This window comes from Rhea americana, unplaced genomic scaffold (genome assembly GCF_003343005.1).
Source record: "Rhea americana isolate MKP2758 unplaced genomic scaffold, rheAme1 scaffold_345, whole genome shotgun sequence".
NCBI lineage: Eukaryota > Metazoa > Chordata > Aves > Rheiformes > Rheidae > Rhea > Rhea americana.
In genome coordinates, this window is record NW_028186474.1 from 412,359 (window position 1) to 433,086 (window position 20,728).

At 39.0% G+C, this 20,728-nt stretch overlaps 1 protein-coding gene across 1 annotated transcript in view; it reads right to left on the reverse strand.

Moving 5' to 3' along the window:
• The window catches only part of DOCK3 (dedicator of cytokinesis 3), a 197,826-nt gene extending 178,535 nt beyond the window's left edge, over positions 1 to 19,291 (reverse strand). Inside the window, exons 1-2 of the mRNA XM_085311589.1 lie at positions 19,273 to 19,291; positions 8,428 to 8,511 (exon numbers count right to left, since the gene is read on the reverse strand). Coding sequence (XP_085167715.1) covers positions 8,428 to 8,511; positions 19,273 to 19,291 — 103 coding nt within the window. The remainder of the gene's footprint in view (positions 1 to 8,427; positions 8,512 to 19,272) is intronic.
• Between the last annotated feature and the right edge of the window lie 1,437 nt (positions 19,292 to 20,728).

Below are 20,728 nucleotides of genomic sequence, written 5' to 3' on the forward strand. Positions count from 1 at the left end.
GGAAATGTCATGATGCCAAGGGGGGGGGGGGGAACCCTCAGGTTCAAATATAAACAAGGAAATGGAGAATATACAACAGCAAATGATATGATAAAAATCTGCAAAAGAGTAAATGAAATAAAACCTATGCCTCCAGATGTTTAGCAGAGGGAGCCAAGAAAGGGAAACATCAAAGTAGAGCCAGACCCAGATGAGACCCACACCTCTACCCCCTTAAACTTACTGAAAACTTGGCTGGAAACGTGACCCACTCTTCAGTGGTTCAGAACATCCTTCAAAAACAGATTTGATTTTTAGATTTAGGGAATTTGATGTAAAAGGTAGCAGCAATCATGTTACAAACAACCTGATCCCCAAAGGAAGCAAATTTCTTCTGACAAGATATGGTGGCCATGGCCAAGCTTCTTTTATCATCCTCATGATGTCAAGAAAAGCCAACAGTTGGAACAGTCACTGTCCCAGTCTGAGACACCACTGTAGCAGGCAGAAGCGATTTCCAGAAAATAAAACAAAAAGGAACAGTGCACCAGTACTAGGGCATACGTTCTAGGTAACATGTTTTATTTCCCATCCCAGTGACAAATTAAACTGTGAAAATTAAATGTGAAAACAAGATTTYACATTTTGAAAAATCTTTAAAAAAAGAAAGGCAAATATAGAGTTGCTGTTTTTAAATAAAAAAAACATGCAGCCCCACTATTTCCCAACTTCATATGTTAAGAAGTTTTCTAATTTTTAAATCCAAAGACATGTATTCTTAAATGCAGAAGGCTAATGTCTAAAGGGATTGTTCTGTGTTTAAAGAAAGTGTTACAAAAAGCACAACTTTCAGGTATGAGACCGCTATGTTAGATAAGCAAAAAACTAACATACTACAGCCATCTATAAACTAAACAAAAAACCCAATTATCATCTTACTCTCTCCATCTTTATCCACAACTTGAGACTGAATTTCTATCGCAAATGTACCAAAATACTTTATTATTTAAAGATAACCATTTCTCTGCTTGATAGCTAATACTAAAACCACGTAAGAAAAAGGTAATGGCTCTCCAAGGAACGATCTGCATGTGAACTGTGTTCTTTTTTATTAAGAAAAACAAAACAAAAAGCTTAGCCACTTATTCTTACTTTAGACTAGTAAGATTTTCCAGTACTATGAACAATCTTCAAGTCTGGCAGAAAAAATACCTTATTTGTGCTACAAGCAGTATAAATTGACTTTAAACATGTAGAAAAAAGTTGTATTTTTTCATATTTCCAATAGTTTTGCCTCCATATGTTCAACTCTCACTAGGAGTTCCAAGTAGTTGCATATAACTGAAGTTGCAAACTGCCACTGTTCCTCAGCTGATTTATTAAAAGTAGTCAAAGTAGCTACCAGAAAGGAAAGGKGTGTGTGAGGGGGAAGCAGAACAACAAAACACCCCCACATTCATTCTAGCTCTTGCCAAGTACAATCTTATGGGGCAAAGTCTGCAAACCAGCTTCCAAAGGATAGCAACAATAACCTAACTACTGTTTAGAGAAGCATTACACACCACAGTAAGATGGTCAACCACAAACTTGTACAGTTCCAGGTAGAATACTTGGCAAATGATAGACACAGAAACCAAATAAAGACTAGAAAGAAAAATGAGAAGTTTGCTCTCTGTTAGCATTCAGATAACTAAATAACTAAGAGTCACTGCTAAAAACTGGGAAGAAAATGAAAAGTATGAATTTGGAATAGATAAATCAGCATGTAGAATAAGGGTACCAACACAAGGGTACACTGATACTTAAAACGCAAGCAGGGGATGCCCCTGGGACTTAGCTGCCCATCTCTTGGCATTGCCATCAGCCATACAAAGAATCAAGCTTGGGATGCTGTAAACATATTTGCAAACCTCACAAGCATAGAAAGACACAAAAAGAAAAACGTATCAATCCCCTTTATTACGTTCTGCAAGCCTTTAAGGCAAAACACTTCAGTGACAATGATAGACTCCAAATTTACTGCCCAAAATTTACTGGAGAGACAGGGAATAAAAAACGATTGAAATCTATCACATAGGCCTTGTTTCCACAAAAAAGGCACTTAAAAAAAAGTAAAAAGGAACCCTGACAGGACTACAGAAATTAAGTGTGTTACAGAAGACAAGAACAGCTAGACTATGACAAAAATGGAGATAGAAAGCATACAAGCATAGTRACACATACCATAGCAAAAGTAAATTAGACAAAGTTTTGGACAGACCAGTAAGAGTGAGCTAGAACAGCAGATCATCAACAGGTAAATGCTACTTTTTGAGATGTAGCCTACACATATACCTTAATGGTACTTTGTTGCATATGAAGCATTTTGCAAAGCTTTCAAGACAGGGCAGGAAATGTTTTGAAGCAGAAACCTCTCTAAAACACTTAAACTCCTATCTGGCAAACAAATTATGGTTGTTCACCAGGTAGAATAGGATAGAGGGGGGAAAAAATAAGCTCTCTTTCCTGTGGCATCTCCTTGCCTTCTGATCTCGAGAACACGTTCTTCTGCACTAGACAGAAGCAGGGCTAGCAATCACAGACAGTATCAAGAAGGCATTCGCCTACACCATGTCTTTCTTAAGCCACTGCTAAAACTCTTACTTCTCAAAAGCAAAACACCAAGAAGCTGGTGACTGCCTTGCCATACGGACAGCTTGCAGAAAGACCCCACTGACAGGCCTGTAGACAAATTCAGAAAGCAGAGGATACTCCCTGGCTGCAGCATATTCCTGTAGACCAGTAGACCTTAGTGTCCTCAAAGAATAATGTCCAAAGAGGTAGTGAAATCTCTGGAGAACATCTGGTAAAGGTCCTAAAAGTAAATGTGGCCCCAGTTCCTTCTTAGCTCAGGCAGATGACCTGTCACTAACAAACATCTGGTCCTCAGAAGAATGACACGATGACCCCTCAAGTCTGGAAAGTGCKCTAACTTTCTGCATTAATATTGAGAACTGCATCATATTCTTAACTACTGAACCAGAGGGCTCTGAGACCCAGCACCTGGAGTTACTCTCTCCCTTTCTGTAACCCTTCCTTCCTCCTCCTAAGGTGTTCATGTTCCAAGGACTACCTCCAATACAGCACAGCTGCCTAACCTTGGCTCAGACTTTAAGAAAACTGTCAATCTGCAAGAAAAAGCTGKGGAAAAGTCTGCAAGGAGAAAAGGGGRAAAAAAGAAAAAGAAAGGAAAACTACAGCCAGTGATAAGACCRGATTCTGGAGACAGGGACCACTACTAGCTCAACTATTCAACACGAGAAACGCCAGTACAGAAATATGTAAAAATCCTAACAGGGTGGTGGTGGTGGGGAAACAACAGGAGTCTGTCAGTCACTGATGTAAATGCCAGCAGATTTAGTGAGTATTGAGGAACTGTTCCAGCGAGCAGTGGAGGCCAACACTTTCCCTCCTGACTGACAAGCACCTGGCCAAAGACTCCCATCTCTCTGGATGTCTTACTGGGGCTGATGGGTGTGGTAATGCTTACCCTTGTAGCTAAAACTACAATTTTGCTTATGTTAGACCATAAATAATTCCTTTTACCTTCTAAACTTTATATAATTGACTTGCAGAATCTCTGTGCACAGCTAAAGGTGCTCAAAGTGACCCAGAAAAAGGATAGTAACAGAGCTTTTTAAAGACCTGATGCTGAGACTACTCAATGCCAAGACCAGTCTGTTCTGAGCTTGATGCCCCCAGCAGTGCCAGGACTAGATGAACAGCAGATGAACACCCCAACCCAGCCTGCCAACACTATGTCAGGGARCAGCTTTGTGCCAGCAGAACCACGGGAAGATGCTAATAGGGCAGCTAGAGATGCCAMAACAGAAGCAGACGAGGTAGAACGCGATCTTAGTGTTTTTCTTGGCCTTAGCCAAACAGACAGACGTCAAGAAGCCATTCCTGGGCTCCAAAAGGCTAATTTGAATAGCCAGGTAAGATTTTCCACAGTAGCTGTGAGGGTTCAGGAAATGTCAGCTCCACTGGCATGCTGCACAAAAGGCAAAGAGGAAAGGGGATATCTCACCAGGGACATCTCTCTTGGGGTAAATCAACATTAATGAGAGGGAGTCAATTTGGCCAAGTCAGCTCCAGGAGAGTTCCTGAATCCGGGTGGCAAGAAACCTGCATTATTCCCTCAGAACTGAAAGTCTTAAAATGTGATTCCTCATTCACCCCTAGATGCAAGCTGGAAGTAGAATATAACCCTTATGGAAGGCAGCAAAACTAACAGAAACATTCTATGAAGGCATTAAAACCTCAAACTGGCAAGGAAAATTACTACAAATGTATTAAAAAAAAAAAACACAAGCAAAAAATTCAATCAGCAGAATGACTAAAAGAAAACRGAGTGATAACCGATGCTGTGCATCAAAAGAAGGGGAGGGTCTAGAAAGCAACCTTTAGGGTTGCTGCAAAGAAAAGGTCTGTGTCTCAGTGTAAGCAGTATCTGCTGCTTAAATGWATTTAGGGACTCAACTTACCCTTCCCTCTCCCCATCCCACCCCCAAAGAAACCTTTGAAGGGAAAAAAAACTTTTACAGAAAGCTGTAGAACTTCTGTACGTCCTGAATGCTGTAAAGCCTTCATCTGGCCACATTTTCACTGCTGGAGATAATAGAAGAAGATTTTAAACACATTACCTGCATGGCTTGGGAATGTTATTACCATTATACACACAAACCATGTGATCAAAGATACTTGTATAAATACCAGAATTTGCATGGGCAAGGTAATATTCTAATTGGTGCTTGAGGCTTCAGACACTAATTTCTCCTCTTGAATATACAGGGCCTCAAGCTAATAAAGTCACTGAAGTTGTAGCATTTTTAATCTAAAGAAAATTGCTTCCTAGCAATAGAAATAAATAGACAAGACAGTCTTTCTAYGCTTACTCAGAATGCCACTGCTCATAGCCATACTGGCTGAGAACTGATTACACCAATGTCTGCACTTAAGATGATGCGTCAGCAAGGAACAAAGAAACTTTGTCATCTAAACATGGGAAGAAAATTCCTCTGTGGATTTTTCTAGTAACCTTTCTGCCAGCTTACTGCGATAGCCCACCCCCCACCTCGGGTTACTGTCGGCGTGTCAGTTCAAAGTAGGATACTCATTTTGCAAATCTATCAGTGACAGGCAACAGCCAGGTGACTCGAGATAGATGATGTTCTTTGAGATATGTAGTCTGCATAGAGATATGTAGTCTGCATATATATTTCAAATAGCAAGTATACTCAAGCCGGGTACCTTGAGACTGGAAAGCTCTGCTTTTTAGCATCTGTCAATGGCATGCTACAGCCATTCCCTTCCTCCTCCTCAATGCATGGCATGCAAAGCGGAGAACACTACTTACTGTTTCAATTCTCTCTCAGTGGCAGGGTCATACTAGGAAGGACTCAGAGACAGAGAGAGGAAAGCTGTGAAAGGCAAACATACGTATGGCTGACATCCTGAAGAATATTTGTTACCAGTAGGAACGCCTTTGAGTGAGACCACTGGAGTGCCAATTCATGCAAGCTAACTATAAAACTGCCCTAGTAGTGTCACACGCTTTAGAGATAGCATAAGGTTTGGTGAAATCTTAGATGGAGTTCTTGGCAGCTTCACAGGAAGGCTCACTTTTCCATGGGTTTAAAAYCTGTCACGTTGAATTACTGGGGCAGGGAGGAGGTAAAGGGCCAGATTTGGACAGGCTTAGAAAATAGCAATTTAGAACTCTGTAACCCAGTTTGAAAAGTGCAMAGAGCAACAGGACACATAACTGACTGAAATTTAAAAATTCCAACTTCAAGCACATGCACAAAATCCACACTAACAAGAGACAACCATGCTTCCTTACCTATCCAAAAAAAAAAAAAAAATGCAGACAACCACAAAGAAAAAGAGATTTATTAATATCTTATTAGATAGTATTTCCACTTTTTAGCCCTAAAAAAAAGCTTTAAAAAAAAAAAAAACACTCAAAAGCTCCATTCCTTTCTTGCATATGTATCTCTCTCTACACACACACACACACACACTTTTACTCCTTTTTATATAAACTTAGCTGTAAGGGTACTTGAGAAAGAACTTGATGTAGGAAAAACCCTACTCACTAAATGAATGTGCTCTAAATATAGTAACTGCTTTTTATGCCAGTCACTCCAAAACAGTACTTTCTATAACAGTTATTCAATAACTCATTACGATTAAAAGTATGTATGTTCAGAAGTACAACTAGTATTCGAATTTTGCTAGCATGGGTGCTAACAGTGAGTCTCAGAAATCATTCTTTAAGTCACTAGAAGGTTTGTGTTAAACCCTTTTTGTCCAGAAGCAAAGTCCCTGCTGTGGAAAATTATGCTCACTGTTTCAAAAAGAGAAGCTGAAACAATGATAGATCTCCCGCTGACCTGTATGGGTTAACATTAATTTATCCAAGCAGGAGAATCCCAGTAATGCGGAGGTAGAAGATGAAGTCACATTTCATCCTAATTTTGCAAGGCAAACCAAGTAATGCGTTAAACAACCACTTAAACCAGAATGCTTGAACAAATTTTTTTTGGTTTAATAAGCTACTTTGCATGTTTTGTATGTTTTTTTGCATAATTTATGCATGCAAAAGCTGTAGCACAGACTACCTGAATATTTAGCGTACCATGTTGTGCAGTTCCAGACATTGTTATTGAAATTAATACATCTTTTCAGTCTTCTAACTCTTACTGCTAAAGACCCTGCAAACAAAATGACAGGATAGATAGAACTTCTCCATCCCTCAAAAAAAAAACCCCACACATTTGCAGAAACCTCCCCTCAGCTAGAAAAACTCTTTCCCAGAGGAAAAGCTCCTTTGGGAAATCTTCTTAAAAATACTGGCAAAGGAAATTATACAGAGTATAATTATTACAACATTGTAAAGAGATACTGCATTTTCCTTTGGCTTTTTTTTTTGTAAACAAGCAGCACTTTTGATATCATCCCTTTATTTTCCAAAGTTTTGAAAGCATCCTGGATTACCAGAAATGGTTTGAAAATAAGATGACCATCAAAGCTTTCAATATACACAAGTTCCTCCTATGCTACTAATTACCTCTTCCTTACTAATTCACCAGACCTGGCAGCATGACCACAAGCAACACTTAGTGCTGCAGTAAGGTTTACCTCATCACAACAYACATTAAAAAAAATATTTATGTTGTTAGGTGTAATAATACACATAYTGACTACAGCCTGCTTCTTTGCAGATTAAACACCAGCACTGAATTGCAAAACCCTCATTCAACAGAATGTTTTTTATACATGTAGATGAAGAAGCTACATTACTTTCCTAGGAAAAAAGTATATGAGGTCTTTTTTTTTTTTTCCCCTCTAAAGGGTAAGCTGGCATGTAAACAAAATCTCTGAATACAACAAAAAAAACATTGAGAACAGCAGATAGTTTTGGGGCAYGATAGGAGAAAAGTAGTCTCCTGAAGAAGCATGCAGAAGGCTTCTGTAGCAAAATTAACACTGCAGATGAARAATGAACATAAGCTAGAACATAAAACCAAACCTACAGCTTTGTAGAATGTCAAGCTGGAAACCTAATTTGAGAATATGAAGTCTGAATTTATGCTTTTAACATTTCAGGATTAAGGTTACAGCATTCCATTTCAAAGACTATAGTGAAATGTGTTCTCATACTGTATCTTGTCAACCTAGTTCTCAGAAATGTTGCAAACGTTTCATATCACATACTTATTTTGAACATTAGACTAAAAATCATTGTCCTTAAAGTTTTAAATACATCAAYTTCAATTAGACTATTCACATGAATAAAACAAAAGACCATGACATTCAATCTATTCACACAGAGACATACCCACCACATAAGGAAGAACTGTGGTTATAACATTTACAGTAACATTTTCCTCTAGGTAGAAAAAGAGCACAGGAATATAAATGCAAAACAATCCTCCTTAAACCAGTATTTTGTTTCTTACAGTAGTGGTCCCAAATCATCTGCTACTATATTTCATAACTAATATTTTTCACATGCTCAGATGTTTCTAAAAATAAACATTGGTAAATTGAATTGAAATATATAAAGAAAACAGYGAGAAAATATGGTAAAAAATCCAAATATTGATTCTACACTTAAAAACGATGAAAATCACTGTAAGACCCAATTCCAATAAAACAATCAGGTCAGGGTTCAACATTTTCTGGACAGATGGTTAACTTAAAACACACTGACCCCCTATCAGACTGGATTAGTGCCAACAGCACTCAGTCTTTCCTACAGAAAGTGGGTCAGATTAAGTCTTATCCAAGTGCTTTGATTTGATGCATCATGACTCCAAACAACTTATTAAAAACTGCTGTATTAAAGCATTTGTATATGTTTATATAGAAAATAGGGTCCTCTTTGGGCATCACACTTACCTTCACATTTCTCTAGGATCTGGACAGTTTCACCTAGTTCCAGAACTAAACCTTGTGGTACAGCTCCTCGGAAGCTGCATATCACTAGAGGGTGGGGAAAAAGAAAAGAGAAAGACACATGAGGGATGAATCTTTGCACGAATTTTTCTTCTAAGCATAGCATGTTAGTTCGCTCCTTACATAAAAATAGGTACTATACAGCTGCCCAGCAAACCTGCCAGCCCACTTTTCCTTATCTTTATTTTAGCCCGTATCACAAGTTAAACTCAGCAGCAACATAAAAGCTGGGTTTTTTTTTTTAGAAGATTTTTGAATTAAGCAAAGCTTATAATGATTTTAATCACTAACCCCAAATGAACTCATAATGTTAATGAAGACTTCCTTGTCTCACAATTCTTACTCTCTTACAACCCAACAGAACAGGCAGTTCTGACCTAACAAGAGTCAAGAATTTTGTTCTTGAGCGTTAAACAATATAACRGAAAGTCATTGGCAGGAATCACTTTCCTCCAAAATTGCAACTCATCTTTAAGTAAAATATATGGCGCTAGTATATTGCACAAATCCTAAATATAATCATGTATATTAATACGAATGTATGATACAGTACACAAGAACACTTTTCATAAACACTGAGCAACCAAGATGGTATTCATCTTGAATATCATTTTCCCAAGTATCTGTAGTTTTCATTATCCAGTGAAAAATCAGAAAACATGAATACTAATCAAAAAARTTATACAACAAACCTCAATTTTACAAACAAACTTTAAAATGTTGTAATCGCGTATAATAATATATTCTTTAACCAAAACAACAGTTATTAAAACACAATAGGGACATAGCTATGGATAGTTCCTGGAAGCATGCCACATCAAAACAAAGGATAAACTACAAATAAGGTTCCTCTGGTTTTCCCTTTGTCAAGTTTCATCACCAATGTTTAAAAACTCATTCAGACACAGATTTAATGTAATCACCCAAGTACCTTATTCTAAATAAATACACACACAGACAGGGAGTGCTCCCTGTGTTCTACCTACACACCTGGCAGAATCCCAAGAGTTGAAACAGTGACCTCCAGTGGGCAGTGTCCTTACTTTTTCCCTACTTAAGGGGGAATGCTCCCCTTTAAATGTCATTACTTAAGCTATGGTTGCAACTCACGTGACAGAGCTGCATTTCASGTCCTCCCTGAGGACCCTTGTCAGAGCCACTGAACCTCCAAGCAGTAAAGCTTCTCTGTGCAGGGCTCAGAGGAGCTAATGAGAAAACCTAAAGTCCAGAGGAAGAACTCCATGAAAACTAAGACTTTCTGCGCACCATCTAACACCAAGTACGTTTCTCGAACGCTGAATTTCCAAAAAACATATAGAATAGCAAAACAAAGTCAATCCAAACAAAACCTTCAGCTTCATATGCAGATCTCAGATCTCACACTGGCAAACACCCACATGGGGGAGAGCAACACGAGAAAATTCATGAATCAAAATCTAAACAGGACAAAACAGTGTCAGGTGTCTGTTCCTCCRCAGTGAGACTAGGTGCAGAGTGTTTTAACTAACAGGGGGAAAGTGGAGATCCCATCAACAGACCTAAACTGTTCTCCTGGCTCTCAGGGCCCAGAAGCCACCACATATGAAAGCAGGTTTTAAAACTCTTGTTTATGTCAGACAGGATAAACATTAAAAAAATGGCTCTAGATTGCAGTAACACAGAGAATATAATCCAAGAAAAAAAATAATGCAAGAATAAACTTGTCAGCATACTAGATTCAKTTTTTACTTGCGAAGAAGTTATAATTTTTAATCTAAACACATAAATGCATATGGAAAATACAGAATAATTTAACCGTTCTGGAGAAGACAGATTACAGAGAAGACTCTGATAACTGACTTGTGCCGTTCCCATGGGAGGCAAAATGGAGATTTTTTTTATAACAATATGGTCATCTACAAACTCTCCATCAATCAACAGGCCTCAGTTATTTCTTACAAGATCCATCTCCTTAGTCACCATAGAGTAAAGAAGTAACATATCATCAAAATAGCCATAAGCTAAAAAGCCTGACTTCTACCCCGCAGGGAACAGATTTGCATGATCTCTCTTGGATTTCAAGCCAGGCTGTGGTAACATTCAGCAACTATTTTCAGACATTAAACCCCTTCTCCGTCCTTCCGTTTTATAAGGAYGCCATAGCTTCCTCCACGAAACTTAGGTTTGGCCAGCTGTTGAAGCCATTCCACTAGGGAGGAATGCTTTGAAGTAGCACCTACAGGAGTCATCTCCAAGTCAGAGCTTCCTTAACTGTGGCACTTGAACTGTACCAAAGTGGTCCACAGCAAAAGAAAYTCTTACCTCTACACATCTGCAAATTCTTAATAAGAAAACATGAACATATTCACACAGGCTAGATATAGTAGGAGATGACAGATTGAAAAGTGTTTTCCTTGGCTAAGCACATGCCCTGACACAGTATGAGCAGCTGCAAGTCACTAGTGGTAAGAGAAATAGTTTTAAAAGAACAGACTTAAAGGGCAGGTGGACATGCTACCTTGAGAAAGAGTCAATCACGTCTTGGCATAAGCAAAGTCATTCCTCATCAAGCTTGACTGTGATAAAGCATCAAGGTATTTGCACAGAGAAATAACTAGCTAAAAGTTAAGAAACAAAAGAAGCAAGCGTTCAGTTTTCTTAGTAAAGACAGACTGATCAGCAAGCTCTTACGGGATCAGTGTTGGAGCCTGTTCTGTTTAAAAGAYCTTTAAATGATCCAGAAAATCAGGTTAACGGGCAAGTGACAAAGTTTGCCGATGTCATTTAAGCTATTCAGGGTAGGGAAGAGTAGCAGAAAGATCTAACAATACTAGGAGCGGGAACAGCAGATGTGCACCATCCCCGTGTACCTATATGGGGTTTCACAACTAACCTCGCATACAAAATGATGGGCTCTCAACTAGTTACTGCCACATTGAGTGAAATGCTGCAATTCTATTAACAGAAGTGCAACCAGGCTCTCTTCACCCCTTTTACCCATCAGTCTTACTGACTGATTCTCATTCTGGTTAATAATTCATCATATAAAAGCCCCTCAGCAGTCTTTGGCATCTCTTGTCTCACCTCTTTCTACCTTTTCTTATGCTGCTTTATCCTTGCAGGTTGAGCTGCTGACACTTGCCAGCGCACGGAGAAGGTGAGCAAGGAACAAGCCTTCATCATTTCTTCTGGTACAAGAAGCAGGGGAGTGTCAAACAAGAAGTAGTTCAGAACCTTAAAAAGCGCTTTTTCCACACAGGGCMTCATTAAAGTCTGAAACTCCTCACAAGATGCTGTGGCTGCTAGAAGCTCACAAGGAACGGGGACAAACTGATGGAAGCAAAGCCAGAGAGCTATGAAGCGTACTGCCTCAGGCTAGAGTCCCTGACCCACGAATTCCTCAAGCCTTGGGAAAGCATCCCACGTGCTTATCCTGTTGGGCGACTGTTCTGTAAACRTCTGCTCTTCGTCGCTATCGAGGCYGGATGCTGAGCGAGATGGATATTTGACTGGACTGTTACGATCTTTCTAAYACTTATTAYGGAATCACGTCTGAGCTCCTATTGCCCTTGCTATCCACCAAGCTGCAGCCCCATCTTAGCACTGTTATGACAAAAAGAGGGGAAATGATCCACAGTCACAGAAATATTACATTAGATTTCACGTGTCATTTTTATTCTCCGCTGCCTACCTAAACAACAGAAACCCTAAATTTTGTTTTGCTGTGGTATAATTTAAAATAAATTTTTCTTTTGTGCTTCTTTCTAATCCAACTTCATACACGCCAGCCTCCCAACCCAGCCTCACCTGGTTCTCAATTCTTCCAAAGACCATTTTTCTACTCAAATGGATTGCTTCAATTACATGAAAACCTAGTAAGAAAATTGGGTCACTTTTTTTTCCCATGACCATTGGGAAAAGCAAAAGAAAAACAGGAAGATGCCAGACTGCTGTCCAGCACAGCACATCGAAGTAAAAGGTCATGCAGAATTTAGCTGCTTAGTTCCTCCAAACACCACATTTTCTTAGTATATAAACAAAACTACTTTCCAGCACAGTGCACCAGCATAGATACACGCCTCCTGCATTTCATTTCTAATTTGTTTTCAACCTATTTCTAAACATTATACTAAAGCCTACAAAAATATTTTAACATTGCATAATGCACTATTTACAATATTAAGTACCGTTTCAGCCCACAATAAGCCAATATTCATTTACACACAGRCACACACACACAGAAAAGAGCCATTTTACCACCCTTTCTTCTCCTGCCTTCCCTGATATGTCAATGTAAATTCCAAGCACTTATTTAAACACAGAGAAACAAATTTGGTTCAAGAAAYCTCCATGATCACATTATCCTCTTTTCCTTCTCCAGATCTAAATTATATTTCTCTAATCATAAAGTTGCRTTTAGTAATTATTTAGATCTTGCTTATTTCTCATGTTTTCTCTTCTGCAATAGAAAGTACTGCTGCTAGAACACACCAAGCATGCTAAAATACATYCTGTTATTCTTTAAATCTTGGCCTCGTTGACATTTTGTAATAATGAATTATACAGATTAACTTTAGAAAAATAACTTTTCATACTATTAGCTGTGAATTTGCCATTAAATCTCATTGGGTCTTTTTTAGCTGTATAATGCGTCAAAAGAAAAAAAAATCTTAAGCTACATTCTCTGCAATAATCATTATTTTGCAAAACTTTCAACATACTTTGTTTTAATCATTGCTTCAAAAGAGAAATCATCTTCAAATTTCTGACAGGGTTGGGTTTTTTTCTTCCTCCCCTCCCTCTCAAGTTCTCCACTCATTATATTACCTCACTAAAATTCTGGGAATATTTTTTAGATGACTAGAACAAACCATAGGCAAGTATTTCAGGTTGAAGAATGTCACTTAATTTTCATAGCTGCTTTGWACTACAATCAGCTCACAGTTACCCAGGCTAGGTACTAATCATGTCCTAAGTATATCTTCAGCCAAACTAATTCCAGAAGCGATGACAAAGGTAATGAAGAGGAGAAGCATAGCTGCATTTGTGTGATTCTTTCCCCACATTAACAAGCTCTACACCTTACCAATCTATAATCTCTGCACAGACACTGAATTTTGCTCTGTGCTGCAAATTTCAAAGTTCTTCTGAAGTTTTCTGATGCTGCATGTATTTTAGGCTTTATAACACATAACTGTATCAATACTTCTATCACATCAGCCAAGTATTCTGTATTTATGTTTATTATTGGGTAAACACATAAATGTATTATATTTCATTATAATGGGTCTGAAATTCAGAAAGTTTTTTTGYTTAAGTTTGAAACAAAGATGTCATGTGCAACAGTCTTGCAAATTAAGCAAACTATTTTTAAATTTACAAACTTCTTTACTGCAAAAAAAAATCAAGCACACGAGGCAAATCAGAGAGACTGAATGGATCTTTCTGAAAAACACTTATTATATGAATAAAGGCAGAGCAGTAACAGTTATCTGAATTCCAAACTCACTTCTGCAACTCTATAGTTTATTTCCAAAGTGATACTTTGTACATGACACTTATCCCCCACTAAATATCTCTTCTTACCCCAACTCTCACTACACAAAAACTTACTGTAATTTCTTTTGTAGTCTACACTGCAAGATTTTTAATTTCATAATAAACTATTAGTTAACATGCAGTGTAGGTCAATCTTTGAAATCGATTTGTTAAGATTAATTTATCAGTTTGGAATAATTTATAGTATTTTCTTAAAGATCAATCAATGTTTATGATGCAGGAYGCATCCTTTCTTAAAATGCTCTTTTCTCCCCACAATAATTCATCTATTAAGAGAGCCTCACATCGCAAAGCATAAGCTGTTTCCAACAGCTCAGTAAGATGATCATGATTTTTCCTCCCTGTCTCTGAATGACAATAAAGGATCCATGTAGCATAACTTAAAGAACCACTCTACCAAAGATGGCTCTAAATCCAGTATCTTTTCCCCCAACAGGCCAGAAGGAAGATATTGGAATAAGGCAGGGATGCAACTTTCCCCAACTCCAGTAATTTGCAGATCAGGACTTCCTAAGGTAGAAGTTATCATTACTTTAAAATATGTATTTAATAGCTCTCTATACTTTTTCTTCTGCACATCCATCCAAATGATTTTGAATCCTATCAACTTTTAGCATCCATATCATGCCAAAGCTCCACATTTCACTTATGCATCATTCAAATTTTTTTAATTTTTCAGATCCTGCATCACCAATGTCCCTGGTTTATATTACAAGAAAAAGAGTTATCAAAAATTTCTACTCTTCCACTCCACATCATTCACAATTTTATAATCTGACAAGCTATCATCTTTCCTGTAAAAGAAATGGATAAGGAAAGAGAGCTATTTTTTCTCTATTTACAGATAGCAGAGAGGGAAAGGCCTTTAAGCTACAGCAATATGATGGCACAAAAAAAAAAAAAAAAAAAAAAAAAAAAAAAAAAAAAAAAAAAAAAAAAAGTTATTCCACAGAATAAAAGATACCAAAGTTTCAAGATGTAGCTTGAAGGAATAATTCCTCATAGACAGAAAACTGTGGGTCTGACCACTTAAAAGACCACAAAATAGTTTACAGAGAACTCTCCCCCACAAAACATTTTCATTGCAAGAATTAAAGGTTGATATGATTAGATTTTAGTGGAAGTGCTTGATTAAACCTGGCAGCTTCAGAGACTGCACAGTCAGATTCTGATGATATACAACAAGGGAGTAGAACCACAAGGAAATTAAAATGAAAATGTCTTCACCTCCACAGTATAGATCCCAAGTATTAAATGATTAATTATGGGTGGGGATTTCAGTTATTTGCCAGAAACGAATTTGAGATATGCAAATTTATTTGCAAGTTCAAGTCAAATCCACAAAGGAAATAAAGAACAAAACCAAGATCCAGTACTTCTAAAACATTCTGCTGTTTAAGCAAGATGGACAATATAAAGAATTTATGTACGAAGGAGAGGAGGATATATCCAATTACACCCCCAAAAAAAAAAAAAAAGATCCATCAATGCAAGTAAAGCAACACAAGCTTTTTGCAGCAAGGGCAATTTCTTACAAAGTATACTGGTATGGCACCACACAGAACAGGGCTCTAATCCGATTGGAACTGCCAGGCACTAATGTAATACACACACAAAAAAAAGATTACYAAAAGCTGATTAAAAGCCATCCAGACATTACAATCGAAGAGCAGGGATTAAATAAAAGATAATTTAAAAGAGGGCTAAAGAATTTCTTTATATTATTAATGGTCTCTATGCACTTTTTTCTGCAAAATCTTGAGGGGAAAAAATACACCATTCAACTCAAAGATCTTTTACTCTTAAGTTTTTGGATATTACCAAAATTATGCTACAATTAAGTGAAAGTATTTCAGGCTGGTCAGGGAGCACTGGYAGTTGCTAGGCAGCATCTGTTCCTGTTAGAGATGCTTCTCTTTTTTTGCAGTACAGACCCTCGGCCAGGAATACTGCCACCAATGGATTATTACAAGGCAGCTTACTGCCATCACATGGCATCTGCAAAGTGCTCACACCGCTGCCTAGCAACACCGCCTCTTTCTACTGAGTCATACCATCACTATGAAAATATTCATGTAAAAAAAGAAACAGATGCCTGAGAAGAAAGGTGATCACTCACTACCAAGGTGAATTATTGCTAACACTCCTCCCCTCCAAGATAAAAATAGAGATTAGACTCAAAAATCATGAGCTATTTAGAAGTTTTGCACAACCTGGTGACAAGAGGTAGAACTGAAAAGCAAAAAAAAAAGATCGCGAGCCCACAGCGTTGTCCACTTTCTCAGCAGTATTAAGGAACTAATGTTGAGCTTCTAGCTTTGCAGGCACCAATCATCCCCTTCCTGCAAATCTACAGTCAATCCCATTCCYACAGCTTTCAGTTCAGTCAACTTCCACTCGCACAGAGGAGTACCCACGCATCATTCTCTGTATGAGGAAAGTAGACGCAGCAGGCTTTCTCCCCCGCTTGAAGCGGCGATGAAGGCTGCTTCAGMGCTTGACGCCTTTGCCCCTTTCCAGTACCCGACCGGGACAGAGAAGGAACGCCACTGGAGTCTGTGCATTAGAGTTGCACAGAGGCTCTGTCTTCTCCCTAACTCCGTATCAAATAGCCGAAGGCTCCCTCTCAAGCCTCCTCTGCTCCAGGCCGCCGGACCCCAGGCTGTGCAGCCCCTCCTCACCCATCATCACGAGTTCTGGTGTCGTCGCCACTTAAGCAGCTGAACTCTACAGCCTGCCAAGCCCCCTGCACCGAGATCCAACAGTCTAGATGCAGCCTCACGAGTGCCAAAGGAGGTAACCACTRCTGCCCTCAACCTCCTGGCTACACGCTAATGCCAGTCGGTACACACTAGCTACAAGAGAGCGCCACTGACTTGAGTTCACAAAGACAAAAATAYAGGTATCCCATAACGCTTCATGTTTTCTCCCGTTTCACACTGGTTACATTGTGAGATTTGAACTTTTAGTCCCATCGCCTATACGCTTAATAAATTCACAATATGCTGAAGTTCCCTTGGCATTTATGATAAATTCTCTCATTTCCCATCAAAAGTGTGATAGGAAGAGTAYAGCAGATTTATAAGACTGTATTTGTCTGTACCTCAGATTCTCCATTTTAGGTAAAAACTCCAGATCTGCCCACACTTTACCCTATGCTGGCACACAAGAACTTTTTGTGGAAACCCAAATAGAGCTCACAAGACTCTTAAAAAATCTTTCAACTCTCACAGAGCAACTTTGACATTTCAGTCAACTATTTGCTACTAAAATGCCACATAATAAAATGTTCACTTGCTACAATCAAAGTTGCTTTTCTCATGAGGRCTTAAAAAGTTCCTTCTTCTAATCTTAAGCAAACATACATTATCCAATGCTATCAACATCTGAAACATTGGTAAAATCCTTTCCTTATCTTATTGCATGCCCCATCCGGGAGTGGTGGTGGAAATCACTACTTTTTTTTAATAACAGAAGAAAAATACTATCTTGGGCTGGTGACCTTAAGTGTAGTCACTCCAGAACTGAAAAAAAAAATGCAAATATCCAAGGTCAGAAGTTGCAGGTTTTGGTCTTGTTGTGACAAAGAAAATTAAAGAGGCCAATTCTCCACCTCCACTTCCTCAGAAACAAAAAAAAAAGAAGCTGTTTTGGCAAGACCTCTTTCTTCAAACGCAATCTTCCTTGGGGAAAAACTCAAGCATAAAAAAAAAAGAAAAACAAATAATAATCAGAAAAAGAAAAACCCCACAGCAGAGCAACTTTATCCGTAATTCCGATCAGCTCGGCATACTCAGGAAGGCTGAAACAAAACACCAAGCGGTCAGAACGGAGAGCTGCAAATTACAGTGCACATGACAGAGCAATGAGGCAGCACTACTGACAGCAACAAAACAAGCCCTTCCAAGCGGATGCTTAGCTGCGTGGTCAGCAGACAACAGGCCCCACTAGCCCTTCGCTATGTCAGGTCAGTTCTTCTCAATACAGAGAAATTAAGCAATCACTGTCAGAGCAATGGCCAGTCAATACAAGCTTTAAAGCAAAACACACAGAAGTAGGTGAATCTCCTGCTTGCTCTTCCCATGCGAGGCCAGGCACACAAGCAGCATGCAGTTCATCTCACGTAAGTGTGTATATGCAAACAACAGAGCAAAACACTCACAGAAATGTTGATCTTATTTTATCAAGTGCAGCAAAACCTGATTGCTGCCTGTTTGCTATCAAGAATTTAGTTACTACTCACTCACAGCTTAAGAGCACTTAGGGAAAAAAAAAGAAAAAACAAAACAAAGGAATCAAGTTCAATGCCCTATTTTCAATAAACTTTGTTTTACAATAATCCTTATGTTTCTGGAGTATTTTCTCCAAGCTGGCTAACACTTTCTCACTCGTCCAAATGCTCTCTCTCCACATATACTAACTTACATATAACGGGAACACAAGCATAGGTGAAGTGAGCAACTTCACGCTGACATTTCCATAGCCATTTTTCTCTACAAAGAACAAACTTCAGCACATCAGGAACATCTGCCCTCCCAGACCCAAASCCAGTTACTGCAGGCACACCTACCAGTTCCCTGCAGGCACTACCGAACGCTGTCTTTGGTATTCTCCCATACAGGATCTCTGCTACGTTTATAACTTGCTAGGGTAGMGCACACATTCCAGTAAGACAAAGGCCTTTATACAACCCAACATGAAAACAGGTCAGTAAAAAGTTATGTATTGTCTTCAGTTGGCTCCAGTTTAATTACCCGTTCTTCTAGGTTTCACTGACAATTATGCAAGGGTTCATTCACCAAGACCGGAAAACCGAAAGGGCAGATATACTAAATTAACGGCTGGCACAAACAGCTCATTCTAAACATATTTATAAGGAAAAGAGAGTCCCCTGCTGTTCAAATATACAGAAACAAGAGCTTTCTCAAATAGCAAGCCACCTGCCAAAGCACACTTCACTGAACTTTAGCACASTGAGTATCCAAGGACAATACTAGAAGCYTTTACACTTAAAGCAAATCAAAARCCACCCYCACCCACCCTAACTACCTACTGTCAACACTGAAGTGTGTTTAGGTCACAAGCTTCCCAAAGCTGTATCTAGACAGACCCTGTTTCACAGAGTAGCACAGAGAGCAGAGTGACCCACTTTTCGTCACCGCCTGTCATGAGCTTAACGCTTAATAGCCAGAAAGAGTCAAGAGAAGAAAAGTAGTCAAGTGCAGAAGTTGGTCAAGAGGGAAGCCTCACCTTCGTAGGAAGCCACCATCGCACAGCTACACTGCAAGGCACTTGGTCTGCTCAGAYCCACAGGCATCAGCCTACCTAACGCCTCCAGTAAGGTCTGACTAAAGACTCTTTGTTTCAGCAAACACAGAAGCACGTCTAYGAGGAAAGAATTATAGTCACGTAAAGCTCAAGGGATGTTTTCAGGACCTCGCCAGAAATTCCTCACAAGGTTCGTTTTGACCTCCAAGACCTTTAACAGATATTTTATCTCTCTTCCTCGAGATTCAGTGAGCTTGTAAATCTTAATACAGAACATGAAAAAGATGCAATACTGAGACTGATACATAACTTAAAAAAGTGGTAATATTGTCATYAGTTGCAACTAATTTTGAACCAAGACCCTGCTGTATGCTGTATGATTCCTTTAGCTTCATCCTCACTGAATATCATAGCTTAGAAGACAGTAACAGACACTAAACTTCACCCAAGTAGACAAAAATTTCTTTGAAGCACTAGAAAACATTGTATCAGAATCTCCAGGAGCCSAGTACCTTTCGGTGACGTTCCAATGCTTTCACATCCCTGTCTCAACAGAGCTCCCATTTCTCAAAGAACAAATCTATTAAATGCACATGACCACTGGTGAGACTAATGGTTGGAGGTCATCAGGCATTCACAGTCCTTCCATAGAAGAATTATGCTAAATAACAGTTTAACATACTAACTAGAAAAGCTAGTGTATTTACATGTCACCATGCCTGTGAAGAGGGGGGAAACACCTCCTTGCCAACGACCCCCTTATCGTGTGCTTTTAAATGCCACCAAGTATGTGGCAGAGAATTTTCTAGAAGATCATAGGTTCTGGCAACAGCTCTTCTATATTTCCCTAGTGTTTATCTTGGACTCATAAGATGTCTCCGGTTTTCTAAATATAGGATTATTGAATAGAAAGGCTTTGTTCGCAAGATACTGCGACTCAAGTCCAGCTGAGCTATCACTGACTGTGGAAAGGGAAGAACCAACAAATGCTACATTCAGACGGATTAACAAAAACAYCAACTTTGCTCTTTTCCTCCAACACAAAACTGCAGATCACAACCAGCACTGCCCCCTTCCCCCCMCCAGTCTGCCTTGTCTTACATTGTTCAAAAGAGAACCCCATTTTCATTTTTCCCCCCACTAATTTCCCTCTGAAGAATCGCGCTTCCTGCCCCACAGGCTTGACAATGAATTTAACCCCAAGCATACAAATAAGAAACACAAAACAAGCACCTAAATTTTCCAAGAATAACTAGGATCATGTAAGGCATAGTGGCACGCACCCCATTTTTAGTTGCATTTAATACCTGCTGCATTAGAACGAAAATAAAAGAAGTTGCTCCTCGAACAAACACGAAGAGGCTGCTTTCCTGCGAAGGCACGTTCCCGTTCCCACGCGCTCCTCCTCACGCCRCGACACACCTAACAGTTCCGCCAG